The following is a 27,727-nucleotide window of genomic DNA, read 5'->3' as shown; positions in this document are numbered from 1 at the left end:
GGCAGTGTGTGTGGGGTAGAAGAGGGGAGAGAAGAGCGGGGGTCGAGATAACGTGTGATGTAGGCTAGGCGCTGTCAGCCTTACGAGAAAGTTTGTTTTCTTCTAGATTAACGTGTTTGACATGCAGGGATGATCAGAGAAGGCGCTACTCTATGCGCAGTCGGTCATCCAGCCCTAAATTTGGTGACACTAAGACTAGAGCAGCGTCCGAAGTCTCAGGCAACGTCGTTTTGCTGTTAATCATCGGATCTACCTTGAAGCTTCACCGCCCCCGGGTCCCCTGAACATCAACAAATTCCCCGTTGGCCTAATACTCTCTATCCACTTCAAGGTCCGCAATAATGACTGTCTTTTCTTTTTACATCTTCGACCGCCACGGTATGTACTCCTCTGATGAATCGCAACGAGATAATCTGCTAAGGCAATCTAGCGGAATGTATCTACAAGCGCCGCTGGCTTCCGCGCCCGACCTCCATAGGCGGGAAACCCCAGACCCAAGCTGGGCTCGGACAAACAGTACGGGCGAGCGATGACGATGCAAAGTTAGTCTTCGGTACGGTGTTTTCGCTGCGCAATATGGTGCGCAAGCTTGGAGGCGAGGAAGACAAGTAAGACCTATTTCTTCAAGGGCCACGCCCACCCCTGACGGGCGAGACTGAGCTCCAGAGTGTTGACATGTACGCCCGATCGGAATAGCTTCGTTTCATACACGACCAATCAGTACAAGCTGCACTACTACGAAACCCCAACCAATATCAAATTCGTTATGTTGACGGACCTCAAAAGCCCAAGCATGCGCATCGCCCTGCAGCAGATATATATCAACCTGTTTGTGGAATACGGTTCGTGAACTCCATCCCATCAAGATCAACAGGCGCATTATCGCATTCATTCTGACTTGAGCTTTCTGTTATCAGTGGTCAAAAACCCATTATCTCCAGTCGAACACCCCGGCGGCGTAGGTGTGAATAACGAGTTGTTCGAAGAATCCCTCGAACAATTTGTGGTATGTAATATCTTTTTTTATACATCACTATATCGCCCTTTTTTTGTTGACTTGTTTTCTGATCTGCTAGCAGACTAGTGTTCTAGCGTGATCCAGCGATCTCCCTGATAAGCAGTTTCAAGCTTGCTAGATCAATGCTTGGGGTAGGAGGAATCTACTCACTTACGGCAGCTTTATGAAATGGCCGACTACCGATTCTCCTCCGTCATTCACGGAAGAGCTGACGAACCAACCCCCTGAACGATAACAACGACACCTCACACCGTAATCCTGAACACCCTTGATGGGATTATATGGGTACCTGCACGGGCGGCATATCCCCAATCCCAAGAACTCATACCGCCTCTTTCCCATTATCGTGGCTTCCACTGGATGCGCCCGGTGTCCCACGTGGCGCGCACGCGCCAATACTCGGCCGGCTACGGTCAGCCCGCACAGGTCCACAGGGAAGAAATAGCTGGCTATTGTATAGCCAAGGAATAAGGGTGAAAGGGAGTTGCGAATGGGCCAGCAGAGATAAACAGGGGGCCAATAGAGCCTATCTTGGTACAATAATATTCCAAAGTCAATGCCAACCACCACAATGGCGAGCACTTATACCCAAAACAAAACAAAATCAGATAATCCTATATGATAAACATTGTTCTTATCGAAGTAGGAAGTTTTTTCGGACTATATCTTTGGAGCTGCAGGACTTCCTCGGAACCCTTTCATCTTTCTCTTCCCGTTCTCCCGATAATAATCACTCCAGGACTGTTACCATAGGAAATTACAGCATGCAGATAGCCGCAGCGTCAATCCCTCCCGAGGCGACCAATCGATAGGACCAAGTACACCCAATTGCTATCTGCCAAGAAAAATAAAGCAGATTCCCTTGGATCCGGGCCGTCGTGGCCCATGCACGCCCGAATTCACAGCTATCAGTGTCCCCTGAAGAGGCACATGGTGAGATTTCAACGCAGATGACTGGTAATTTGTGATTTGGAAGATTGAGAGAATATGCAACAAATTTCCTAACTTCAAATTTCAATGAATGCCCAATGCCAGTGTATCTGTATGAGTTGTCACCGACACTTGTCCGTCCGAGGCTATTAAGTAGAGTCAGAGTCTTGGAATGGTCTAGGCCAAAGGCTATGTTATGTCTTGTTATAACCAGGTCTACTAATGCATGGGATTCATCCTGGGGTGATTCGGTATAATGGTATTACTGTACATTATATTGTTTCTAGGAGCTTATATGATATGATATTATTATCCTATTCCATTCCTGCAGAGGAATTGCCCCTCTTTGCGCCCTTAAACTTTACGAGGATGACACGGTCATACTGTACATGATGTATACATCAATCCTTCAGAATAGTATTCAGTATCAAACTAGACGATCTGACTAGCTTCATACCGACCTTGGAATCTCATGTTATAGAATTAAAAACATGCAATGCCAAGATGTAATGCTCGGGTATCCTAATTAAAAAAAAAGCAAAACAAAGAAGCACGGCCACACATGCATGCATGTCGAGCTCAGCTCAATTCGAGGGAGAAGCAAAGCTATTCAAGCTTGTCTCCAAGGTAGAGACTTTCCTCCACTGTCCCGTCCAGAGTCCACTGGTATCTCGGACCATCCCGACGCCAATCTGCACGGATCCGGTGATTGACATACTGTACCTTGTGTGCGACGGAGTTCATTTTGCTTTTTTACTTAGTTACCTTTTTCTTTTCTTTTTCTCTTTGTATCTATCTTTGCTTCTTTTGATCTCGTTTTCATTGATAATCTCTTTCTTGGCCTGATATGTTATTGGATAGATTGTTCAATTGAATAATGAGGCATTTGTTTAACCAGTATCTATCTCTACAGTATACCTAAGTGTAGATGTGTGGACGGAGCAGATGTACATAGCAGACGGCCCAAGTGCAACCATCCCCTCATTTACTCGTTTAAGGAGAATGACATTGAAAGGAAACAAGTAAAATATACTAAGTGAAAAAAAAAAGAAAGAAAAAGAAAAAAGAAAAACATGTTTTGGTTTTCTATTTCCAGTCTTTTTCTCTCTTGTGTCGTTCTAACCCCATCTTCCAAACTGGCGGTCAGAGTATGCTTAGTATGCTTTGGATCGGGTACATGCTCGGGACCAGTGGAACGCTTCCATTTCGGAGGGGCTTGATTTCTATTGAAAGTCACCCGCGCTTGTGGATGGTGGGGTCTGTAGGGGCTGTCGTGTGCAAAAGTCTCCTGCTACGAGCACGGCTTGTGAAGATCGGAAATTGCTTTTTCAAGTTTAATCGGGAATCTACCAGGGAGAGGGGGAATGCTTGGTAAATTGACTAGATGTGAATTTTTTGGTGGGATGGTTTTAGTACTACTTGAAAAGTAGACAGCTATCTCTTGTAGACACCCACAGCTCTCAAGCTATGTAAGATGAAGGTAGACAAGTGGATAAGATCAATGCAAATGCAAACTGTTGGGTAATACTAATAATGTATGGGGCTACTGTAGTTCCCACGGAGATGAGAGGCGGATAGCCCCTCTTTGTTTGGGGGACGATCCCTCCGATTGGCGCGAGAAAAATGCCTCGTAGTCTGTTCCGAGTCTTTGAGAGATTCCCTTTCTGTTTCTCTACTGGTTCACCCTTTTCTGTTCTGTTCGCATGTGGCCCCTCTACTTAGGTCTATTTCTCGGTTGCCGAAAGAGAACAGAACCGAGGTTGAGATATCTGGGTTCCGCCGTCTACCATAAGCCTGAGACCTACTTGGAGTAATACTGTATATTCTTTAAGATTAACCTGGCTTCTCTAGCGGGACACTAGGATATTCGAATACGGAGCACCAGGCAATGTAGGCCAAACATGACCTCGGCCTGAAATCGGAGGGGGAGCTTGTTCGCACATTAGACTGTTTAGCTTCGTTTTACCCGCATTGCACCCCACTCACCAATACTGTATAAAGTCTCCGTACTCCGGAGTTACCAGTATTAAGTATTTAAAGTGGATGTGGATGTATGGATCCATGTATGGACATTACTTGTCTTTATTCCTTCCTTCCTTTCTAACTATAAAAGGTAAATAGAATTCAATCCCAAATTCACCACAAAAGCAACAATAAACGGCCAAGCGCAACTACTGTACGAATGTAGATCAATCGTAAACCACCCGTGCTATCCTAATAGGCTCCGAAATATCACTCACATGGTCTTTGCGTTTACAGCATGCATCTCCTCTCCTGTTTTGCTTTATCTCGCATCTACAACAGCTGGTTGGACAGAACTGTAGTATGTTTGTTGCTCATTGTGTTTTTGGCGTCAGGGTCAGCGTGGACTGGACTCCCAACACGAGATGCCGTCATTCAGCCCGGATGACGCTACTGAGACAGCTTCCGCTGACGGATACACTTTGTCCGGGTTGACGGATGACTCCATCGCACAGGGACCCCACGCTGTGAGCATCCCGATGGGGAGATGCGCATGCTTTTAAAACACCCCATTCCATTACGTCGTAGAGATCATCCATCCAGTTGTGGGATTGTGCCTGTGCCAGTGGTGGATTTGTGTTCCTTTTTGGCGAAAAGCGGAGTTTAATTTACTTGCGGTGCTTTCGGATGATTCGCGGGGTGAAAAGTAAGAGGACATGGATTGTGGATGATCATAGATGATCAGTGGGAAATTTACATGGATTATATTGGTTACAGATGGAGGGGCGAGTCTTGGCTTTTATCTTCACTGTATATCATCATCCTATCTATAGTTGGGGGCAAATATGAAGCTATAAGAGAGTTGGTTAGATACTAGGAGTATCTATACTACAGTAAAATATGAGAAAACATGTCTATGTTCTCGTGTATAGACTGGGAGTGGTCTCTCTCAGAGTCCCAGTATTTCCATTTAACTTCTACACGGACTCCTACGTAGTTTCACATACCCCGTACAAGTCTCGAGGTGGGGCAGAACGAGGAGAGCGCTTAGACAACAAAATACCCAGTATTCCGCGGGGGAGATGGCTTGCTCGGGGAGGGGAAGGACCTCTCAACTTACACATTTGCTAGTTTACTGGATCACCTTGCTCGGGGACCTGTCCTCCCTCGCAAGTAACAAGTGGCCATGCGAGCGCCACACAATGCACCCAGCACATCGGCTCTTGCTGCTGGTGCGGGGCCGCAATCGAATCAAATGCTAGTGGGTTCGTCGTGCAGACGCCATGCACAGCCTCACTCGCCTCAACCTTACCATTAGAAACACACTCAAAAAAGACAAAGTCAGCCACTCATAGAGGGTAGAAGGGACGCCTAGGATAGCCAACATGCACTGTATGCATATTTACTCTTTAGATTTTAGTTTTCAATTTATGGATTTTATTTTATTTTATTTCATTTTATTTCGAATAGTAGGATTATTTTTGTCCCCCTCTTTCTATCTACTGTACAATTCAGCAACTTTCGACGTCACTGGGGATTCAATTACGTGGGTTTCCCACTTCCCATTTTGTATTTTACTTGTACACAGTAGAAATCAAGGAGGGGGACGTCATCGGGGCGGATCGGCCTGGTGATTGTGTTTAGGGCGTGGAGAGCCTGGCGAACATGGCGAACATGGGCAAACCTGGCCGACCTCGCAGATTGCTTAATCTTTCTTCCTAATGCTAGTACCTATGTAGTTGCAACACGGAAGAGGGAAGATCCAGCACCGGTACCAGGGATCTTCGAGCCCACTATAGTTAGCAGAGCCGGTTTGTGGGAATAAAATATAAAATTGGAAAAAACAAAAAAAAAACAAAACAAAAATCACTCACCTTGGAAACCCGCAATATAAGAGACACTAAGAACTCCAAGGCTAAGGTATAGGATATGCAGAAAGTCGACGAAAGTACCGTGAACTAGAGAAATCTACCTTTCTACACAGTAGGGCAGGAGGGCATGCGCCACTCGTGGTACTCGGTACCGGGAATGTACCAGCTGTACGGGCAGTTGTACCAGGGCATTGCATGATGTTACTGCAACCATCTGGGGGCCCTTTGAAGAATAACTGAATGCTTAACCTCAGTATGGTAAGTTTCTCAGCATTTACGGATATGACTGATATGAAACTTTTGATAATATCACCTGGCATCTAATTCTAAGCAAAAAGACTAACTAATTATAATATCGTATTGGTCATCAACAAAAAGCCCCCATGGAATTCCAGTCGTTTGATCTGACATGGGCTGAGTTATGATTAGTTACGCGGTAAATACACCCACAATACGGGTTGTGTACTCCATCCATACAGCCCTCGAGAATTCATCTCCATATTTTTTATTTCCATTTTTCGAATTATTTGATTTTATTTTATTTTCATTTTCATTTTTAGTATTTTTTTTTTTGAAAAAAATTCCCTTTTCCGCTTTTTTTTCGGAACGCCAAATTAGAATTATTATCGTTACTCGAGTAAGAACGAGAAAGGACCTGCTAGAATCAGTCTTAATAATCCCAGTGGATCACAGTCTGGTGCAGGCTACAGGTTTGGTTTTACCCCGTGTACAAGACCCGTAAGCCCCATACGCCAGAACCGCAGAACCGTCTGGTATTTCAACCGAGTGCCCTCCCTCTCCCGTAGTATCGCCAATTTTATCCCTCATCTCTGCCCGTTTTTTCCCTCTCAGCTTTTTTCCCTTTATATTTTTTAGCCCGCTTTTTTTTTTGTGTGCTCCTTCAAGTCCTCTTACTTATTTTCTTATATGTGACATTTACCCCCAAGGGCCAGCTTTGGCTCCAGCGCTGCTGTGACCTGCTTTCAACGATCTCATCTCATACTTACGTCTTGATCCAAGCGTTTTCCGATCGCATTTTAACGCGAGTCACTGGCGTCACGTTTCCTGCCTGAGGCTGCAAATTCAGGCATCCAATTTCCCTTTTTTTCTCGCCGCTCAACCTCACCTCTCTTCTTCTTTTTTTCTTTTCCTTCTTCAAGGAAACGAATCTTTGAAACTATTTATCTGAGTCTGCAGTTTTGCGCAGCTTTGCCGCGTGCGAGCTCAGCTCGTCTCCCTATACCCACCTGGGGACGATCGTGATTTGTGACTGATCCGACTTCAATTTCTTTTTATACTTCTCCTGATCATCAAAATCCAATGCACAAGACTCCGCCTCCAGCATCGCCTGTTCCGTCTGCCGTCTCCTCAACCGCGAACTCTCAACATTCACATGACCCTCGGGATGGAGACCCTGCGGTAACACGCGCCCTAGCGGGCATGAATCTGTCCGCGGCAAATGGAGATGCCCACATTCTCCCCTCATCGGTATCCTCCCCCGCCACGAAACCACAAAAACCCAATATGGCTAGTCGCATTTCTCGCATGTTCTCTGCCACTGGCAAACAAACCCCGACTCTCAGTACCGTTAAAGATCATGACGCCCACCGTGATCTATCCGACAGCAGCCTAGACAGTGTTCACCCTCCATTCAGTACCAAAGACAAAACGACCTCAGTAGCGTCATCACGAGCAAACTCCAGACCTCCCTCCCAAACTCCTTCCCGCCAACCCTCTCTCAAGAATGAGCCCATCGACAGTCAACCAACAAAGAAGAAGACCGGTACTGCAAAGGAACAGAAAGATGGTGTTCCCCCGCTGAAGCGTTTCGAAATTCTTGCCGAAGCCCTAGGAAATCACTCCCATAACCTCCGAAGTGCCAGACGCCAGGAAAAACTGACCACTTTGCTCCGTGATATGCTCGGCGCAGGACGAAAGAAGGGCGATGACCAGGTGGACGAGACACAACTTTCCCTCATGTCGACTTGGATCGACCAGTTTAAAACCGAGCGAGATAAGCTGGCCGCCGATAAGAAGGGCGGGCCCAATGCAACTGCATCTCTAGTTGACAAATACGGGAAATGCCAAGAGATCGTCGGTCGTGGTGCATTTGGTATTGTCCGCATCTCGCATAAGGTCGATCCCGCAGACTCAAAGGGAGAACAGCTCTACGCCGTGAAGGAGTTCCGCCGCCGTCCTCAAGAAACCACCAAGAAATACCAGAAACGCCTCACTTCGGAATTCTGCATCTCTTCGTCTCTCCGCCACCCGAACGTGATTCACACACTCGATCTTTTGCAAGATGCGAAGGGTGATTACTGCGAAGTTATGGAATACTGTGCCGGTGGCGATCTTTACACATTAGTACTTGCGGCTGGAAAACTCGAAGTCGCCGAAGCAGACTGTTTCTTCAAGCAGCTCATGCGGGGTGTGGAATACATGCATGAGATGGGTGTCGCTCACCGTGATCTCAAGCCTGAAAATCTGCTATTGACCACCCACGGTGCCCTCAAGATTACTGATTTCGGTAACGGCGAATGCTTCCGAATGGCATGGGAAAAAGAAGCGCATATGACAGCGGGACTCTGTGGATCCGCCCCTTACATCGCTCCCGAAGAATATACCGAGAGGGAATTCGATCCCCGAGCCGTCGACTTGTGGGCTACCGGAGTCATTTATATGGCTATGCGTACTGGACGTCATCTCTGGCGCGTTGCTCGCAAGGACGAAGATGAGTTTTATCAACGATATCTGGAGGGACGGAAACATGAGGATGGTTATGCGCCCATTGAGACGCTACACCGGGTAAGCATGCCTTTACTGAAGATTTTATTTTTATTTTTAAGAGATTGTCATTCTAATAATCATCTATTTAGGCTCGCTGTCGCAACGTGATCTACTCCATTCTCGACCCGAACCCCTCTCGCCGTATCAATGCCTCACAAGTTCTCAAGTCTGAGTGGGTGCGGCAAATCAAACTGTGCAAGGCAGGCGAGGAAGGTTTCTAATTCAGTTGGTTTCGGGTAAACCTTCAACACTGATTCTGATTATGACGATGATGATTCTTTTGGAACTCGAACTCGGAGGGGCGGGGTGTTTTGATTCATGATGTACACTTCTCCCTCTCTACACGAGCATCCGAGGGTGGTCATCTTCTTTCTTTTCTTTTCATATTTTGTCTTAGACCCGTCCAAGAAAAAGGAGGCAATAGTCCTTTGAATGCTCCTATAGAAAGGGGGCCCTTTGTTCTTTCGGTCATTTTAAACGGCGCATCGTTATATCTATTTACTTTTTCAGCCCATGTTTCGTCTATTAGCTTTTCCTTTGGATGTCATGTTCCTCTTCCCACGTTAAATTGAACGAAAACTCATGACCTTCTCTTTCCAATACCTCTCTTTTCCTTTTTCTCGTTTTCTTGGGGTCACGGTCTTTTTTTTTCCATTTTTCTGCAAGGGTTCTAATGTTGCTTTATGGATTTCGCAAATACCTATGGGCATACGATGTGATGCGATGGCGTTTTCGCTTTGGGTGGATTTGGTTGGTTTTGTGCTTCTTGTACTGTTATATATGATGACGCTCGTTTGGTGTCGAGAACCAAGATTGCCTAGGTAATCTCTTATGACCGACCCAGTCGATGCCACGAGGATGTCTGCTTTTTCTGCTGTTCTCTTTTCTCTTTTCTTTCCTCCCAGTCGTTCAAGTTGTCATTCGGACAATTTCGTACATACTATACTGTACTCTGTACATAGTCTCACGAGATTCAATTCAATTGTTTCATCTCATGGCTTCCCAATCCTGGAATATTACCCTACCCAGCCATAAATTACAGTTGCTGTTTGTCTACCAAATGCGGAAATGACATCAGGTTACAGATGCTCGTGCCGCCAGCCCCATAGATCCACAGCCACGACAGGTTCCGAGTCCGCGCAAATTACAAGGGGACGGTTTCCTTCCGAGGCACTTCCGGTTTGTAAGAATCGGGCCGTATTACCTGTTTACAGCCATGTGGACTAAATCTCAATATCAGGGTTTTCCACTAGAATAATTGTCCATGATTAACGAGGTGACTTAACCTCCAGACTGTAATTTTATAATCGTAAGAAAAGTCCAACACTTTCATCATTTCGGCCCCGACCCCAATCTATTCAGGAATGATCGACATTCCCTTATCAGTTCTGATGCAATAAGGAGAGCCTAGCTGTAGGTGGTGTTTCGCTTCGCTCAATTCCAAGAGAAATCACTTTCTCTTTTTTAAAAATTTGACTTTTCAATTCTGCATATACCAGTATTTCAGTTCATGAAGACTCCTCATATTTTTCAACTAGTGATCTTGGCGCATTTAAGTCTTAGGCATCTGCATTCCTCTCTGTGGCTCTGTATGTAATCCTTCAGCCTTGTATTGCCCAGCTCCGGCTACACTACCTACCTCCAGGCTGGCCAGGTTCTACAAGGCACCATATTCCACTTATAGGGCTAGCAACATAGGTGATGACCAGATGACTCATTATAATCCCTTCTACACTGTAATCTCATAATCAAACATATCAAACATATCAAACACCCCAATTTCTCAGCTTCGATTTTTATTTCCCATAACCTCGTAGTGACGTAGCCGCATCCGGAAATCTTACATAACCAACCACCCGCACCGCCACAGTCGGGCAGACTCAGGACTTGGTTACTCCTCTACAACTGGACTGGACCAGAAACCAAACCCAGAACGAAGCTCCAGCTTGCATTGCTGAACCGACTTGACTCCACGCATAACATAACACATTACAATTACATATCCTCCCATCCATACACCCCGCATTTTTTCGACTCCCCCTCATTTCCAAAGTCGCCAATATGTCTTGGGCAGGTACGCAAATCTGATCCCCGCCGGGCTGGGTCTCGGATAGAAATAGGATCGACACTCGACTCGAACAATGACATATACTAATATGGACTATAGGCTTCAAAAAGAATGTCAACCGTGCTACTACGCAGGTGATGATGAAGACTGGTATGTCCTTTACCTACCAACTTACCACCTACCTTACCCCGCAACGAGCTGCGATGCGATGCCCAATCGTAACAAGATGAATAGATAAGATAGCTAACACTTATTCTTGTTACAGGACATGTGGAAAGGACAAACGATCGCGACTATGAGATTGAAGAACGGTACGCCAACTGAAAGGATAATCTACTCCGCGACTTCGGGGATTAATAATAAGCAGACGATACCGAACTATGGAGACGGCGGCCAATCGGCTGCAAAAGGAGGCAAAGGGATATCTGGATTCGTTGCGAGGTGGGTTATCATGTTTCCGGGTCCTGAAAAGCCAGTCGCAGTTTCTTCCCTTCTGCGGGGGTAATGAGAGGATAGTGGTGCTGACTGGTGTGTAGCGATGACTGCATCGCAAATGCGTATTGCTGAGACTATCGATGCCTTCTACGGAGATGCCGGAACTAAGGACGGTGTGAGCCGTAGCTATAAGCAAGCTGTTGAGGATCTGGATGCCGAGACGATCAAGGCTTTAGATGGACCATACCGGTATGACATCCAATAACTATCCATCCATTCCTCAACCACGAAGAGAAAGAGAGAGAAAACACAAGACAGTTTAAGTGAAAAAAAGCTAACAGATCAGAACCACCGTCCTCGACCCCATCTCCCGCTTCTGTGCATACTTCCCCGATGTAAACGAATGTATCAAGAAGCGCAATCACAAACTCCTCGATTACGACGCCATGCGCGCAAAGGTAAAGAAGCTCGTCGAAAAGCCCGATAAGGACGCTACAAAGCTACCGCGTACAGAGCGTGAAGCCGAAATCGCCAAACAGGCATACGAGCAGTTGAACGAGCAGCTATTCACCGAGCTGCCGCAGCTTATTGATCTCCGTGTTCCGTATCTCGATCCAAGCTTTGAGGCACTTGTTAAGATCCAGTTGAGGTTTTGTGCGGAGGCGTATTCGCGAATGGCGCAGGTGCAGCAGTATCTTGATGCGGAGACGAGAGATCAATATGCTCGTGGTGATTTGGATAATCGGGTTGAGGAAGTGTTGCAGGAGATTCGCGATTTAAGTATTGCGGGAACTGTTTAATGAACAGTTGCTGGGATCAATGGTGCATAATATGGGTTTCTTTTTTCCTTTCTACTTCTTCTCTTCTTCTTTTGCTTTCGAGTAGATATATCTCGAGGCTTTCCGGATGATTTTCTTTCATCTCTTTTCTTGTTATGTTCTTTCCAGCCTTTAATGTTGTACATGATCAAACTGGATGATCCAGTTTCCCATTTTCATGTCTGTTTCTATGGTGAAAAAGGAGTTCATTCGATGCATCGCTTGTCAGATGCAGATGCTTATGGGGTATCAAATACGCTCTATCCATGCAAACCCTCTAGCTATAATACAACAGAAGCTCTATCAAGATCAGACATGCTCCGTCTAACCGACCCTCCAATATCAAGGGTATACTGTACAAAACTCACGCCCAAGCTTAGGCTCAGGCTCATTTCTTCTTAGTCGACTCCTGCCCATTCCAAAATAATTCCTCCTCCAAAATCCCCATAACCGGAGCAACAGTCTGATGCACAGCATCAACCTCCGCAGCATCCATCTCCGTCAAAACATAATCCGCAACCGCATTCTTCGCCCGACTATCCGGCCTCCCAATCCCAATCCCAACTCGTAGAATAGAAAGATCCCTTGGCACAATAGATTCTTTTCCACCCTTCTTCTGTGTCTGTGCCTGATCCCGACCCGGATTCGAACTAACTTTCGAACCATGAGCATACATCCCTTTCCCCCTCAGACTCTCCAAAACACTAATCAATCCTCGGTGTCCACGCAAACTAGCACTCTCAGGTCCACCCCTCTTAATCCTAATCTTCCCCAACGGCGCCTCAAGCTCATCATGCAGAATAACAAGAGTAGCAGGGTATCCCTTTCCATTCCCAGCCGAGTTCGAAGAAGGAACTAATCCCTCTAACCAAGACTCAGCCTTAGAAGGAAGTGCAGTTCCCCGCGCAACAACCTCATCCTGTCTCCCAAGCCATTTTGATAATTGGCGCACGAGTTTCGGCCCCGACTCATTCATGTAGCTGGGGCTATACCATGTTGTGTAGTATGCGCCGATCGGCAAGTGGCTTTGACTGTGGCTTACTTCAGCTATCTCAGCCCCTGAGACGCCGACGCCGATGTTGGTGTTATTTTGGGACCAGTTCGCGCGGAGACGGGGCGCTAATTCGTCGAGGAGGAGGTGGCCTGCGCTATGTCTTGTTCTGCGGTAGGGAGCCTGGTTGCCTATTGAGGCTATGAAGAGGAGACGGGTTGGTTGTGTTTTGGCTGCTGAGGCGATGGGAGGTTGCATTTTACTGTCCTGTCCTGTCCTGTCCCTAGTGATATTATGGAGTGTGGGGTGTTGTATCAGGAGGGCGCGTTTTAATTTGTGCGTGTTTAGGCCGGTGAGATTTGATTTGATCCAAATGTGATGTGTAGATTTGGGATGAGGTGCGATTTACGATGTGCGATCGTGTTGGAGGCTCGAGCCCGAAAGATGAAAAGGGCAATGCGAAAGGGAAAAAGCAAAATAAAAATAAAATAAAATAAAATAAAACCCGAGCGAGTGGAAGAGATGTAGATCTAGAAGCTACTAGGTGAATGAATGACAGGTAATGTCTTGCACGGGTTGAATCCCGCGGTGGTTTGCATGTTTGCATGTTTGCATGTTTGCATGTGGATCAGGAACGGGTGATCGTCTCGTGACTTGGAAGAACACAACCGAGAAGGGGAATGAATGCTCAGTCAAGCTGGAGTCTAAGCTGGAGATTTGACAAAATACGAATTAGGGAAATAATTTCCGACTGAATAATCGAATACTGGACTTGACTTGAGACTAACCTATACCCCTAAGTAGTCCTAACTGTAGGGTAAGGCACACTACTAACTACTAGTTAAGTTACATACTTGGTTTAGTTGTATGGTACTACAAGGTAGAATAGAATAGTTTCAACTTTATACTTTACATAGTATATACGTACTTGATACTTGTCATACATGACCCGTGCTACTCATCTCATTAAGGGGGTTCAGAGAAGAGGGATCCATAATCCGGATCCATTGTGATTTCCTTTCGGACCTGCTCGGCTGAAAACCTGGCTGTGTGCAGTGATAGTGGAGATTAATTCGGATCGTGCAATGTCCGAGGTGCCCAGTTGAGAAAGAAATATCGCGGGGACAAAACCGAGAAGAGAGTAATTAATTCAACTTTATTTGCGAGGGACATACTTTGTACTGATACTTCTAGTGTCACCAACTCCAGTTTATACCACGGAGCGTACTAGTAACCAGAGTGTCGGGTCGGTCACCCTAACCCATGTCTCCCGTGAATTTGGGTCCATCTCGCCCATGTTGATGGGTTTAGTTTATACTAACCCTGTATATCCTATATATACTACATATACTACAGATTTGTAGTATAGACTATATTATCTTCATTTTTATAGTATAACTTCACTTAATGGCAAGCTCAAGTACATATCCGAATATACTTCACGACTTCTTTTTCCCACGATCAGACCCCTGAAGCTCCACTTCAGCTGTCAAAATCTGTTCTCCTTTCAAAATTAGGTTATGAATTGCACCAACGCCTCTCCAATTCTCCAAACCATCCAGAATCCAGTTCCCCTTAATTTTAGGATAGGTGCATGTTTCCATACACTCAGTTACCCACAAAGTATGCCACACTTCCACACACTCGCACACTATGTACTTCTCTCTTCTGCACCCTAATACACCATTAAGTCCTGATTCCCTGTAGACCGTGACCCCACCGGTGGCTTGTCAGCTTTCCAAACTGTCGGGTTTTGCGGGAGCTTCATCCACTTGCATCCTGATTGTCGGGTCACTTTTTCCCTTTGATTAGTTGTTCGGGGCATTGACGTACCCCCTCCTTAACTCCACTATATCCCGTTGGCAAAGTTTCTTGCTCGTTATTTTAATTTTTTTTGTCTTAAGTAAATGTATTTCTAATGTCGTATTTACGCCCTCCTTTCTGGCTCTTTTTCCTTTTCTCCAATCTAGCTTAATCCTCAGGCTCAGGACCGTGGGGTCTTTCTTACTTCAAATGTCCCACCTTCTATAATTTCTAATTTCTATTCACTTAATTCCCACTATTTCCTTCTCTATTTCGGTCCCGTCATGTCATGGACGATACAGCCAAACAGCCAGAGGAGGACCCCGGCCCTTCTAGTCCTCGAGACCCCCCAGTGCTTGAAGTTGGAAGTTCGGAGCCAGAGCCAGGGTCGGAATCAGGATCAGATCTATACTCTGACGGAGAATCAATGTGAGTATTTCATTCATGCATGCATAGACTACACAATACACCATAGTCACAAGGGAAAGAGAACCAATCCACTAACTAACTCATAAATAGAAAATCAACCCGCTCCTACTCATACCAAACCCTCCCCCGCATCGAAGAAAATGGCCGCCGATACTGCGACGAGTCCTATTTCATGCCAAACGACGAAACAGAACTCACCCGCCTCAACATTGTCCACCAGATTTACCTGATCCTCCAAGAAGGCCGTCTAACCCTAGCCCCATTCACAACCGACTCTCCCCGTATCCTAGACATCGGCACTGGCCCAGGAGACTGGGCTATCGAAATGAGCGCCGAATACCCAAACGCGACAATCATCGCATCAGATCTCGGCGTCTTTGACTCAGGCATTGCCCACGTCTCCCTCCCAAACGTCGACTTCCAACTCGCAGACGCCCAATCCGAATGGACATACCATGAACCCTTTGATCTGATTCATATCCGTGGTCTTTCTGGTGCATTCAATGATTGGCACGCTATATACCATCAGGCAATGTCTCATCTGAAACCGGGCGGATTTATCGAAGTAGCAGATACAGATCCAGGCGGTGATACCATAACCGTTGAAACGGGGGGAGATGATGAAACGCCTTATCTACAGATATACGCATCTGCCCTTCGTACATCAGGACATACATCTGGATGTCCGCGAGACCTACAACATCTCGAAAGAGAAGCTTTTGAAACAGCAGGATTCGTCGATGTAAATGTTATCGAGCGGACATTTCCGATTGGTCTTTGGCCGGAGGATATTCATGAGAAAACACTGGGTAAAATGGCTCTCATTGCGTTGTTGGAGGGGTTGGAAGCTCATGCGTTGCGTCAGTTAACTCGCTTGGCGGGGTATACTGTTTCCGGGGCGAGAGACCTTTGTGAGAAAGTGCAGGAGGAGGTTCTTGCTGCGAAGAAGATAACGGCGAGGGTGCGCATTGTTACGGCGCAGAAACCCAATACTTATGCGCAGCGGAGGGGACAGGTTATGGCTAGGACAATGGCTAAAGTTAGACTTTTGAATGAGATGTCTATTGGGGAGGAAGAAGAAGAAGATGATGAGGACGAATATGAGGAGGAGGAAGATGACGAAGAGGAAGGATGAGAAGAAGAAGAAGTTTGATACCTCGGATTCGGAGATACCATGGGATGGATGGAGTTAAAATGTTTTTTGTACCATATGCATGCCAGTGGTTTGGGTCTTTGTTTATAGCGAAGGGGTTGCATTGCATTGCATTGATCTGGTGTCGATTTGTAAATATTTCAACCTATGAGTTGAGTTGGATCGTCACGTTTATCTGACTCGGAGTATTGATATACACAATTGAAGTAATAGTTGAGGTCACATGCAATGAGATTGAGACTGAGCAGGTTAGATAACAGTCATCACTCAAGATGAGAAGTCACGGAACCTCTTGTCTCTTCTTCGTCTTGCTGAAGTAATCCCCAACCGACGTGGACTGGCGAAGACCCTTGATATGATCCCTTCCCATTTCTTTGACAGCCTGCCTCATGTACTTAGCCACGTTTCGCCCCATAGCGAGAGAATCAACTTTATACCACTTCCCAGTCTTGCCATAACTGTTTAGCTCCGCTTCTCGGGACACAGAATGGACATCATCATCTACCCTTACTAGCTTACAGCTTACTGCGTAAGAATACGAGTAAGGCTCAAGAGCCTAGGAGTATTGAGAACGACATACATTCTTCATTCCGCCCTAGCGTGGAGCATGACTCTTTTGCCATACGATTCGTCTCTCAACTGGAAATGGGCAGCGACACACGAACAGCATTAAGCCGAAGTCATGCACGCTTTCAAGAAAATTTCAGTCGACGTAATGTTCATCGCTGATGAAAACCTTCTTATCAATGCCTCTACATTTGACGCCCGGTGATCCTCAAACGATGATTTATTCACATCAGATATTACAGTTACAGTCGGACGCCCGATCACGCGAGCGGTCAGATAGTTTAGATAGCTTGGTTTCCCCTATGACAATAGATCATCTTTCCCATCTAAATACAGAATTAATGCCCAGATGTCCGTCTTAGGCATGGCTACTAGCTAGAAGTTCTACAATTGCTTCCAGATATGGATCTAGTAACATTGTATTCATTTAATGTATCAAATATGTAGAATGCCCAGCAATAACAAATATTTTAATACTCCTAAACCCCATGCAATAAAAAGGTCAAAGATAGAAAGAGACCTTGAACCCGTCCACGGATATAAACATATCACAGCTGGAACTTTGTTCGCACCTTCTCCATTCCTCCCTTCCATTCCCACTCTTGTCCACTCGCGCGCTGAATACCCTTATCCACACGACGGAGCTTCAGAGTAAATCGAGGTCCAAGCTCTTGCAAACCAGTTCGAATACCCTCAGCACCTGCGATCTCCTTTCCATCCGCACCAACAACAGCCTTCTCCGTCTCGCGCTTCTCACGGAAGACGTATCGATGACGGCGAACGAAGATGTAATCACGCTGGTTGTGTAAAGTGACGACCTGTCTACCCTCAAATTCTGGCTGAGGAGGGAACAATTGTCGGAATGCATGAGCGGTCAACAGACCCAGCGGTGTGCGGAAGTTGTTCAAAATCAGCTCAGGCCAATGATCTGTTGAACGACCGTGTCCAGGCAAGCGTTTACCCTCGATCCAGTTGCTAATACTGAAATGGAATGTTGGGCCAACAGGCAGGTGGACCATAGTTAAACCGCAGGGTTTCTTCTGGTCTTCGTTGAGAACCAGCAGAGTGGTGTAGTTGCGATTGGAGGCGAATTTGGAAATCTCACGGATGGAGAACTTATGCGAGTATTTGTGGGCTGAGCGCTTGACATAGTGACTGTTGGGGAAGAACTCGGTGAGGGTTTCGGCTTCTTTGTGAAGGGTCGAGTTGAGAGAGGTTGTGATCAGAATCTTCGGGGAGGGAGGAGCCTCGGAGGTAAAGAGAGTAGGGAACTTGGCGGCAAGAGCTTCAGGCGCAAGGTTCAAGTTGACACTTTTTGTAGACTGTGTTGGGCTGGTGGCACGCTCGGTAGCAGTGGGAAGAGTTGATTTCCGTCCGCGACCGGAGTCCTTCTTTTCGTCGTTTTCTTCGTCCTCGTCCTCGCTATCGCTAGAAGCAATCATACTGTCGACTGACTCGTTGTCGGAGTCTGCTGCGTCGCTGTCATCCTCTCCTTCCTCCAATGGTCGGTTCAATTCGTCCTCTTCTTCCTTCTTGGCCCGTTTGATACGCTCGACGTCGACACTCAGACCCAAACCAGTTTCCTCGGCATCGTTGTCTGCTTCATCCCAGACTCGTTTACGGTCCAAAGTCAAAGGAATATTTTCTTTTAAACGCTGTTCTCGCAATTTGGGGTTCTTGGCTTCTTCCCTCTTGAATCCATATCGCTCGGCTCGGCGCTCAGAATCCTTTGCTCTCTTGCGCTTGATGTGCATCATCTGACGACGCTGTTTGTTGGCGGGCTTAATATCGCCCTCCATACCGGGAGGAGGTCTCCCTTTTCCTTTGAGACCCATTATTGCTGGGTTGAATAGGTTGATAATAGCAAGTTGTCAGCTTTAATACTCTTCTTCGTTCGCCGCAAAAAAAAAAAGAAAATAAATTATCTCGGAGATCGGAGGTGGAGATTATCCGAGCAATCGGGCGCCCCGGCCACGATATTGTTGATCCCTTTTAATTGGGAAATTTCCCTGATAAAAGGGAGAAGTGGGAAGGAAAACAAGATAATAGAGAGCTCAATCTCAATCCATTCTTTTGTTTTGTATATTATTGTTTATTGATTGGTGTTTCTTTTGTTGTAAACTGAGTCAGGCAGATGTGCCTGTGATTGATTGGATGACTCAATTGCTGCCGCGACTTTTCCCCCGCTACTCTACTTTTTCCCCTCCGTCCCTCATCAGGTCTTTCACCTCTTCGTTCGCGCCCCCGAAGTCCTCGAAACGAAATCCCAAGATGGCTGCTGTTGCCACTAAGACCGGCCAGGAGGTCGACCGGACCATCCTCGACTCAATGCTTCGCCGTCGCATGTTTTATACCCCCTCCTTCGAGATCTACGGTGGTGTGTCGGGTCTCTATGACTATGGCCCACCAGGAACCGCCCTGGTCGCCAACATGACCGATCTGTGGCGCAAGCACTTCGTGCTGGAGGAGGATATGCTCGAGGTCGATACCACCATGCTCACCCCTCACGAAATTCTCAAGACTAGCGGGCACGTGGACAAATTCGCCGACTGGATGTGCAAAGACCCCAAGACCGGCGAGATCTTCCGTGCGGATCATCTCGTTGAGGAGGTTCTCGAGGCCCGCCTGAAGGGTGACAAGGAGGCTCGTGGCCAGAAGGTCGAGGTTGACGAGGAGAAGGAGGCCAAGAAAAAGAAGAAGAGCAAGGGCGAGAAGAAGGCTGTCAAGCTGGAGGATGCTGTTGTCAAGGAGTACGAGGAGACTCTGGCGCAGATTGATAACTTCGGTGGCCCCGAGCTTGAGGCAATCATCATCAAGTACGATATCCGCAACCCTACCACCGACGGCCCCGTTCAGCCTCCCGTCGCCTTCAACCTCATGTTCCAGACCTCCATCGGCCCCAGCAGCAATATGCCTGGTTACCTGCGTCCTGAAACCGCTCAGGGCCAGTTCTTGAACTTCCAGAAGCTGCTCGAGTTCAACCAGCAGTCTATGCCTTTCGCCTCTGCCTCCATTGGCAAGTCCTTCCGCAATGAGATCTCTCCCCGCGCTGGTCTGCTGCGTGTGCGTGAGTTCCTCATGGCTGAGATTGAGCACTACGTCGACCCCGAGGGTGGCAAGAAGCACCCTCGCTTCGTCGAGGTCAAGGACACTGAAATGTCTCTGCTTGACCGCCATGTGCAGCTCTCTGGCAGCACCAAGGTCACCAAGATGACCATCGGACACGCTGTCGAGACTGGTCTGGTGGACAACGAGACTCTGGGTTACTTCCTGGCTCGTATTCAACTGTTCCTGCTGAAGCTGGGTGTTGACTTCAACAAGCTCCGCTTCCGTCAACACATGGCCAACGAAATGGCTCATTACGCCGCTGACTGCTGGGACGCTGAGCTCCAGACTAGCTACGGCTGGATTGAGTGTGTTGGCTGTGCTGACCGTAGTGCCTACGATTTGACTGTCCACAAGAACAAGACCGGTGCTCCCCTTGTGGTGCGCGAGACTCGCTCTGAGCCTCTGCGTATCGAAGAGTTCCAGATCGATCTTGAGAAGAAGAAGTTCGGTCCCCGCTTCAAGAAGGATGCCAAGACTGTCGAGTCCGCTATCGAGGCTCTGTCCCAGGAACTGCGTGAGAAGCTGTCTCTGGATCTGGAGAAGGATGGCAAGATCGAGATTGACGTCGCAGGCGTTGGATCTGGCAAGGTTGAACTGGAGAAGGATCTTATCAAGATTGAGAAGCGTACTCGTGTTGAGAATGTCCGCGAGTACACTCCTAATGTCATCGAGCCTTCCTTCGGTATTGGCCGTATTATGTACAGCATGATTGAGCATGTCTACTGGTCGCGTGCTGGTGACGAGGCCCGTGGTGTAAGTTGAATCCCTTGCCATATATCATGGTTTATTTACATACTAATCAACAACTTTTAGGTCTTGTCTTTCCCTCCATCTATTGCCCCCACCAAGGTGCTCCTGGTACCTCTTTCCACCAACCCCTCCTTCAAGCCCTTGACCCAGCGTCTGACTGTCAAGCTGCGCCGTCTTGGTGTTTCCAACCGTGTGGATGACTCGTCTGCTAGTATTGGCAAGCGTTATGCTCGTAACGACGAGCTTGGTACCCCATTCGGTATCACTGTTGATTTCCAGTCCGTCCAGGACAACACCTTCACTCTGCGTGACCGTGACTCCACCAAGCAGGTTCGTGCCACTGAGGACGAGATCCTGCAGGCTGTCAAGTCGCTGGCCGACGGCGACGAGACCTGGGAGGATATTGCCAAGCGTCTGCCAGAGTTCACTGGTCAGGAAGTGGAGTAGATGCAGTAGACCAAGTCATGATCTCTGTTTATTAAAAAATTTATACACCTTTATCGCTTTTTGTTCACCCAGTCCCAGTGCCAGTGTCCACTCTAGCTCCCTTTCTCCTAAAATTGGTATTATGACTGTTCCTGTCCTGAGTCTAATGTCTATATCATAATAAAAAGCCCAAGTAATTTATATGACAAGCTTTCCCGGCATAGCCCAATCCGGCCATCCGCGCCAAGAATCCGGGGGAGTCGAAACCTCCGATTCACGATTAGATCTGTCCTCTTCCTTTCTTGCTCCAGGCAAGAGAACAGAACACAAAACGTGGAAATAAGTCAATATGGCACCTACAATCCACACAGCGAAGATCACACTCTCCTGTCCCCTGTTTGCAGCAGATTTCGACCCGCGAAACAATGGTCGCTTGCTTGTTGGCGGCGGAGGCGGCGAGGGCCGCAGCGGAGTTGGAAACAAGATCGTGAGCTATGAAACTTGATGTTTTCTTTCAGAATAAAGCTCTAACCTATCTTTCTCAGTCTCTTCTAGATACATCACATCGAAACGAGATCAAGGAGGCCGTTGAGTTGAACCTATCGCGTGATGAGGACTCGGTGACGTCGTTGGCTGTTGCGCCCCAAGTTGGCGATGAGGAGTACTCCCTGGTTACTTATGCTGGTATCAATAGCTCTGTTGCGGAACAGAAGAAGAATAATAATCAGCATATGCGCGCCTTCCGATTTCATACCCCGCGAAAAGTTTTGAATGAAGTGGGGACCGTCGAGGAGGGGAGCGAGAACGAGACAGAGAAGAAGGACTCGAAGCCCGAGGAGGAGATTATCCCTGGCAAGACGGAACAGCTATCTCGTACATCACTGTTTCGATTCAAGAGCGGTGCTGATGCAGGCGATGCTTATCAACGAGTGTTGAGGCTCTCGCCGTGGAAGGAGGACACAGAAGGTGACAAAAGGACACCAGCACCAAGAGTCGGCGCAATCACGACTGGACTCGCACCATCAGGCGAGATTGTTTTCTTCGACGCGACAGAATCCCCAGCTCAATCAGATGTTATCGGCCGTATCCGCCTCAGCAGTAACGAGGAAGCAGAGGATGTGGATTTCGCCAGTCTCGAATTCGATCCCGAACAAACCAAAAATGCCCGTGGCCGCTTCCGAGTAGCATATACCAATGGAACAGATGTTATGGTCGGTGAAATTTCATCCTCGACACGTTCCAATGCAGCCCCAGATGTCAAGTCCATCTACACTATCCCCCTACCCAGCAGCGGTGCTCGTGCCCAACGACCCAAATTCCGTGCTCTACGCTTCCTCTCTCCCGATTCCATCCTTCTCCTACAGAATGCCCCCAACCGCAGCGGAAGCGAGCTACTCCTTATCAAACTACCGAACAACACAGATTCACAAGCGCAAGCTAAGATCGTACGCCGTCGCAAACTCCCCCGAACAATGAAAATAGCTCTCGGTCTCGATATCTGTGCCCTCGGTACCAACCCAGCCGGTCAACAACAGATCATCATCGCAGCCAGCGGTAGCGATAACTCCATCGCCCTGTTCACGGTAGAATACGGTCCAAACCGTGGCTTCGAGAAGATTCACCCATTCTCAACTCTCCGCGACGTACACCCATTCTCAATGACAAAATTGTGCTTTTCAACATTCACTCCGCCCGCACACCCCGTTACACCAGAAGTGCCTCCTCAAAAGGTCAAACTCGCCTCAACGAGTATGGGCAACACAGTCGTCGTTCATACTATCCCGCTTTCTCCATTCCCGGCTTCTTCCCGCACACCACGATACACGCTTACTCTCCCCGGCCCCTCTGAGTTCATGGAACTAATCGCCTGGGTCTTTATATTGATTTGCTCCTTCAGCGCAATCATCTTCGCTCTTCTCGTCTTCGTGGAAATGCGCGGCGGAACACCGCCTTACCTCGGTGTTCAGAGCTGGTTACCGGATAACATCCGCAATTCCTTCTCAGAAGATTACATCCCCCCGAAAGAAGGTCAAGGTTCATACTTTGATTACATCCTTTCTCCTCGTGGTACACCTCCTACAGTGGAAAGTACATTCCCCTCCCCAGATGGAGAAGATACCGAAAACATAAACGCAAACGCCCTAGAAAGCCTCAAACAAATTCTAGACAAAGTCCACAACACCGGCGCCGCACCAGCAGATATCGAACCCGAAGCTCCACGCTCATTATCAGTAATCGTCCGGTGCAACGAGCACGGAGAAACTGCCGAACAAAGCATTTTGATTGAAACATCCTCAACAGCGCACCATCAGCAACTTTCCGCGGCGGATGATCTTCGGCCTTGGAAGGATTTAAGTGGTGTTGATCAGGCTGCGTGGAAACGTCGTCTTACAGATGCCGGTCGTTGGGCTGCTGATGAGGGGGAGTCAGTGTTGCAGGGTGTATTGTTTAGTGAGGCTTGTGGACAGTTGAGGGGGGTTGTTGGCAATGGATTACCTTGATTTCATCAGTCGGGGTTTATGTGAATGAATGTTAGGGTGGATATACGACTTTGGGATTCTTTGGATTTTCTTTCTTATTTTTTTGTTTCTTTTTCTTCTTTAATACCTTGCATTGACTGGATCTTGTTGCAGTATACTGTGACTGACTGGTTATTTCTGATATATGACTCGATGTATGATGGTTCTTTTGTATATCTGATTAATTTATTCAATGTTCGGAATAGACGTCACTTAAAGAAGAGCCATAACTTGGATTACCACTCCGGTTACATGTTAGAATATTAACAGTATTATGATGTAGTGTAGTCATGATAAAATGATTCGACACCAACTCAGCCTCACATTCCAATCTTATGTGCCGTATGACTGACCTACTCTAACCCGTATAGCAGGTGGCAAGTATAGCCAGATAAGAAGTAATTTACCAGTATTCCTCAATTCATTCTGAAAACTTGAACTAAAAAGGTTATCGCTTTTGGTGACAAGAGCCACCAATTATAGTCGAATCGTCAACGTCAAAATCGTAGGAACGAGCAGGAAAAGTAGAGTTAAAGACAAAGACAAAGACAAATGGTATGAGTAACGGGGTCTCTTTGCAGGATAACAGGACCGTGAGTGCATAGAAACAGCATCAATCACGAATACAGAAAGGAGTCATAACTTCAGAAACGCCGGATTACCCACGCCTAGTGGTTTGTATGATGTGCAGAAGGGAGAGAAAAAGGGAAGGGGAATGGAAATAACTCAAATGGGATGGGAGGTCAAGGTCTTGCAACCGAGGATGGTGAGAAAATGTGGCCATGCAGTTTCGGTTCGTTCGTAAAACATTCATTCACAAAACGCAAAAGAAGAAAGAAGAACAGGAATGTTCTAACCGGAAACGAAACGCGTTAAATGAGACCCATATGTGCGCAGGACAGATGTTCCAAGTCAAGTTGAATAACGGGGATTTAGGAGGAAATGATGATTTGCTTTTTCAACGACTGGTCAACGATGTGTTTTTGCGTCAAGCAAATTTTTTTTTTTTTTTTACTGGCCGTTGACCTTCTTCCAGCTAAGCAATTCAGCCAAGCTAGCAAGGCTGCAGCCAGTCTGCAAGAATTCGTGGGCAAGTAACTCTTCAGAGGTGGCACGGCTGCGGACATCCACGCAGAGACAAACACTCAAGAATGCCTTGAGTTCCTTGCTCAGCTTCTCGGGCTTCTTGAGACGCGGTGTACCGTTTGTAGCAATATTGTAAAGAGCCTTCAAAGGTTCCTCGTTCAAGTAAGGAGGCTCAGACTCGATCAACTCAATAGCCATGATACCCAAAGACCAGCAATCGACCTTAGGGCCATATGGCTTCTGCTTGACAACTTCCGGTGCCATCCAGTAAGGAGTACCGACCATTGTGGCACGCTTGCTCTTGGACTCGGTGAGCTTAGCACAGAAACCAAAATCGGTGATCTTGACGTGGCCGACACGGTCCAGCAGAACATTATCACTCTTAATATCTCGGTGAATGATGTTCTGGCCGTGCAGATGAGCCAAACCTTTGCAAGTCTAAAAGGAAGAAGGAAAAGATTAGTTTCAATGGATTGACCAAGCAGGATGACATGGAGACAAACCTCATGACAAATGGTGGCAATCTGGTTTTCTTGAATTACTTGGTTATTGTCGATCACATCGGTTAAAGCACCACCCTCCATGAACTCCATGACGACCCAGAGCTCGTTGCTTGCCTCCTGCAAGAAGGAATCCAAGAAGTTGACAATGTTGGCATGTTGGCTGTCCTTCATGACAATAATCTCGTTCACGATCAATTCCTTGCGAGGTTGGCTACGCAGGTCCATCTGCTTAATGGCGACCTGGCATCTCGGTCCGTACTGTCGGTATAGCTCATGAGCCACGGCCGATGTTGCTCCCTCCTTCACTCGTGCAACGTAGACGGAGCCAGAAGCACCCTGGCCGATCTTACGTTGCTTGCTGTAGGACTCGTTGGGATTATCCTTCGAGACAACCGAGCGCAAGCGATCCATTACTTCATTCTCAGACATGGCAGACATGCGTACCTCCTTCTTGTGCGACTGCTCGGGCTTCTTAGTCAAGGCGGCCTCAGCTTGGCGAACGCCATCAGGAACAGCCGCCTTGCTAGCGGGCTGCTGTTGTTGCGGTTGTTGCTTGTTGGCAATGTTCAACGGCTTAACTTGCTGCACAGGAGCAGGCAGACGAGTTGGAGGAGGCCCTTGGCCCTGTGGAGGGCGACTGGAAGAGGCCTGAGATCGAGGGTCGTTTGGAGGATAACGCGAGGGCGAGCCGTGAGCATCGCTCATAGAGCCACTGCCAGGCGTGCGAGTGTGAGATTTTCCGTAGGAATTTTGGGACGATGGTGGAGGCGGAGCAGGGCGTTGGGCGGTTAATTGACGGGCATCGGGAGCCGGGCTACGAGAAGAGCCAGGCGCTTGAGGAGCAGGGCGACTGGGCTGGTAACGGTTGTCTGACGATCCACCACCATAACCACCGAGTTCTTGCTTGGCCATTGGAACACGACCTTTTGGTAAAGAGGCATTGTACTCTTGGTCCTCCTTGCGACGAGTCTCCTCCTCTACGCGGCGACGTTCTTGGTCGGCCATCTCTTTCATGCGCTCCAATTGTTGTTGTTGTTCTGTGGCACGGTCAGATGTAGGAGATGAGACGGAACGCAAGGATCCAGATTGTGAGCTGTCAAGACGCTGCATTGGGCCTGGTGGTGCAGGACGAGGAGGTGCAATTCCGCTTCCCATAGAAGTGCTGGAAGGCATCTTATTAGACGGAGCAGCCGCAGGGCCGTTCATTCCTCCGTAGTATTGTGGATTTTGTTCCCGCATCTTGATATCGGAGTAAAACTCCAAAACCTCAATGACTGCCTGAGGATTTTTCTTATAATCCTCCTTTGTAATGGCGGAAGCAGTCAGGAGTTTCTCCCACTCTGGGGGCAAGCCTACGAAAGCACCGGATTGTGGATCGAAGCCAACATGAACGCGGTGACTGAAATTAGTGGGATTACTGACACCACCCATACCCGGGCAACGTTCGTAGATCTTATCAATCCACTCATAGATTTCATCATCGGATTTCACCTCACAGGTGATGGTTTTAGTGGGTAAGTCGCGAGTGATTAAAGCGACTTTGTTGTTCACATCCTTGGGGTTGGCCAATCGGGTAATATCAAAAGCCATCTTCGAGTCTTCGGAACGTTGAACGGCGGTAACGGTCGATAGGGGGAACGACAAGACGACCTTTCCTGAATCTGTTTTCAAAAATTCGATTTTGAATTCGCGCAGGATCAGTTGACGTTGATTCCATGTTGCCAGAAACTTGTCTTCCTTGCAGCGCACGGGGCCTTCCTTCACAATTGCGACACCGCCGGTTTGGGTCCGGGCCAGGGACGGAGAACTGGTGTTGGGGAAAAGCGAGAGATTGGGACCTGGGGTGCTGGGTGAGTTCAAGGTCATCTGGCTGAACGAGGTCGCAACTGGATTGTTGGTTGGAATCGACAACTTTGGGCGATCAGTTGGGGGGCGGGGAGCCGGCCCCGGATTCATGAACTGATCCGCCGAGTACTGGGGACTGTTTGTGATGCGGTGAGCCGAATGTTTCTTTGCGCGGTATGGGATTGGTTGATTGTGTTTCCATGTTGATCATTACTTACTTTCCATAGGACCCCATGGTTAGTTCTTGGGTGTTGTTGTGTTAATTTGAGGGTCAATGTGTTTTAGCGCGCGCGGGGGCGTGGGCGAGGAGCGTTAGGAAGTGAATGCGCGACAAGACCTCCTGAGGCCCGCTGATGAATAGATTCTATGGGACGAAAGCAACCATGAAATTAGCAAACAGTCTCTCTTGTTTGTGTGGTATCACTCGTCCCCTGTGGATTCCACGAGAGAGTGTTGCAGGGAAAAAAAAAAGAGGAGCCAAGGTTCAAAAGATGTGGGTGGGGAGGGAGTAAGTCCCCCCGATTAAGTTCCCACGTTTCCAGGGGCAGGGGTTAATGTGTTGGTCGCTTACTTTGAGTGTGAACGATTCAAGAGCAGTCCTCGCACTGCGAGGATAGCTCGAGGATAAAACACAAAGAATCACAAAACGGTGAAGAAA

The 27,727-nt window shown here is 47.6% G+C and overlaps 10 protein-coding genes across 10 annotated transcripts; 6 read left to right on the top strand and 4 right to left on the bottom strand.

Annotated features, from left to right (window-relative positions):
- Positions 1-341: 341 nt before the first annotated feature.
- N7478_011401 (TRAPP subunit BET5) lies at positions 342-1,097 on the top strand (the record flags this gene model as incomplete). Its single annotated transcript, XM_056927615.1, has 5 exons — positions 342-378; positions 431-608; positions 697-842; positions 918-1,006; positions 1,077-1,097. 5 exons carry the CDS (start codon positions 342-344, stop codon positions 1,095-1,097), a joined length of 471 nt encoding a protein of 156 aa, XP_056774663.1.
- A 6,004-nt stretch (positions 1,098-7,101) lies between these two features.
- Positions 7,102-8,789, top strand: N7478_011400 (serine/threonine protein kinase SAT4; the record flags this gene model as incomplete). The annotated part of the gene is made up of 2 exons (XM_056927614.1): positions 7,102-8,586; positions 8,658-8,789. The coding sequence occupies 2 exons, from the start codon at positions 7,102-7,104 to the stop codon at positions 8,787-8,789; spliced, it is 1,617 nt and encodes a 538-aa protein (XP_056774662.1).
- Positions 8,790-10,629: 1,840 nt separating this feature from the next.
- Positions 10,630-11,871, top strand: N7478_011399 (amphiphysin-like protein RVS161; the record flags this gene model as incomplete). Its single annotated transcript, XM_056927613.1, has 6 exons — positions 10,630-10,642; positions 10,736-10,786; positions 10,902-10,947; positions 11,004-11,077; positions 11,173-11,320; positions 11,418-11,871. The coding sequence occupies 6 exons, from the start codon at positions 10,630-10,632 to the stop codon at positions 11,869-11,871; spliced, it is 786 nt and encodes a 261-aa protein (XP_056774661.1).
- Positions 11,872-12,277: 406 nt separating this feature from the next.
- N7478_011398 (uncharacterized protein) lies at positions 12,278-13,138 on the bottom strand (the record flags this gene model as incomplete). Its single annotated transcript, XM_056927612.1, has 1 exon — positions 12,278-13,138. The coding sequence occupies one exon, from the start codon at positions 13,136-13,138 to the stop codon at positions 12,278-12,280; it is 861 nt and encodes a 286-aa protein (XP_056774660.1).
- A 1,834-nt stretch (positions 13,139-14,972) lies between these two features.
- On the top strand, positions 14,973-16,247 carry N7478_011397 (class I SAM-dependent methyltransferase; the record flags this gene model as incomplete). Its single annotated transcript, XM_056927611.1, has 2 exons — positions 14,973-15,112; positions 15,203-16,247. The coding sequence occupies 2 exons, from the start codon at positions 14,973-14,975 to the stop codon at positions 16,245-16,247; spliced, it is 1,185 nt and encodes a 394-aa protein (XP_056774659.1).
- Positions 16,248-16,545: 298 nt separating this feature from the next.
- N7478_011396 (uncharacterized protein) lies at positions 16,546-16,847 on the bottom strand (the record flags this gene model as incomplete). The annotated part of the gene is made up of 2 exons (XM_056927610.1): positions 16,546-16,771; positions 16,792-16,847. 2 exons carry the CDS (start codon positions 16,845-16,847, stop codon positions 16,546-16,548), a joined length of 282 nt encoding a protein of 93 aa, XP_056774658.1.
- A 533-nt stretch (positions 16,848-17,380) lies between these two features.
- On the bottom strand, positions 17,381-18,667 carry N7478_011395 (rRNA-binding ribosome biosynthesis protein RPF1; the record flags this gene model as incomplete). Its single annotated transcript, XM_056927609.1, has 1 exon — positions 17,381-18,667. One exon carries the CDS (start codon positions 18,665-18,667, stop codon positions 17,381-17,383), a length of 1,287 nt encoding a protein of 428 aa, XP_056774657.1.
- A 436-nt stretch (positions 18,668-19,103) lies between these two features.
- Positions 19,104-21,137, top strand: N7478_011394 (glycine--tRNA ligase; the record flags this gene model as incomplete). The annotated part of the gene is made up of 2 exons (XM_056927608.1): positions 19,104-20,693; positions 20,754-21,137. 2 exons carry the CDS (start codon positions 19,104-19,106, stop codon positions 21,135-21,137), a joined length of 1,974 nt encoding a protein of 657 aa, XP_056774656.1.
- A 328-nt stretch (positions 21,138-21,465) lies between these two features.
- Positions 21,466-23,617, top strand: N7478_011393 (uncharacterized protein; the record flags this gene model as incomplete). The annotated part of the gene is made up of 2 exons (XM_056927607.1): positions 21,466-21,603; positions 21,662-23,617. The coding sequence occupies 2 exons, from the start codon at positions 21,466-21,468 to the stop codon at positions 23,615-23,617; spliced, it is 2,094 nt and encodes a 697-aa protein (XP_056774655.1).
- A 1,029-nt stretch (positions 23,618-24,646) lies between these two features.
- Positions 24,647-27,304, bottom strand: N7478_011392 (serine/threonine protein kinase CLA4; the record flags this gene model as incomplete). The annotated part of the gene is made up of 3 exons (XM_056927606.1): positions 24,647-25,159; positions 25,225-27,205; positions 27,288-27,304. 3 exons carry the CDS (start codon positions 27,302-27,304, stop codon positions 24,647-24,649), a joined length of 2,511 nt encoding a protein of 836 aa, XP_056774654.1.
- Positions 27,305-27,727: the final 423 nt, after the last annotated feature.

This window comes from Penicillium angulare (genome assembly GCF_028827245.1).
Source record: "Penicillium angulare strain IBT 27051 chromosome Unknown utg000008l_segment0_segment0, whole genome shotgun sequence".
Taxonomy (NCBI): Eukaryota; Fungi; Ascomycota; class Eurotiomycetes; order Eurotiales; family Aspergillaceae; genus Penicillium; species Penicillium angulare.
This window is presented reverse-complemented; position numbering and strand designations above follow the sequence as displayed.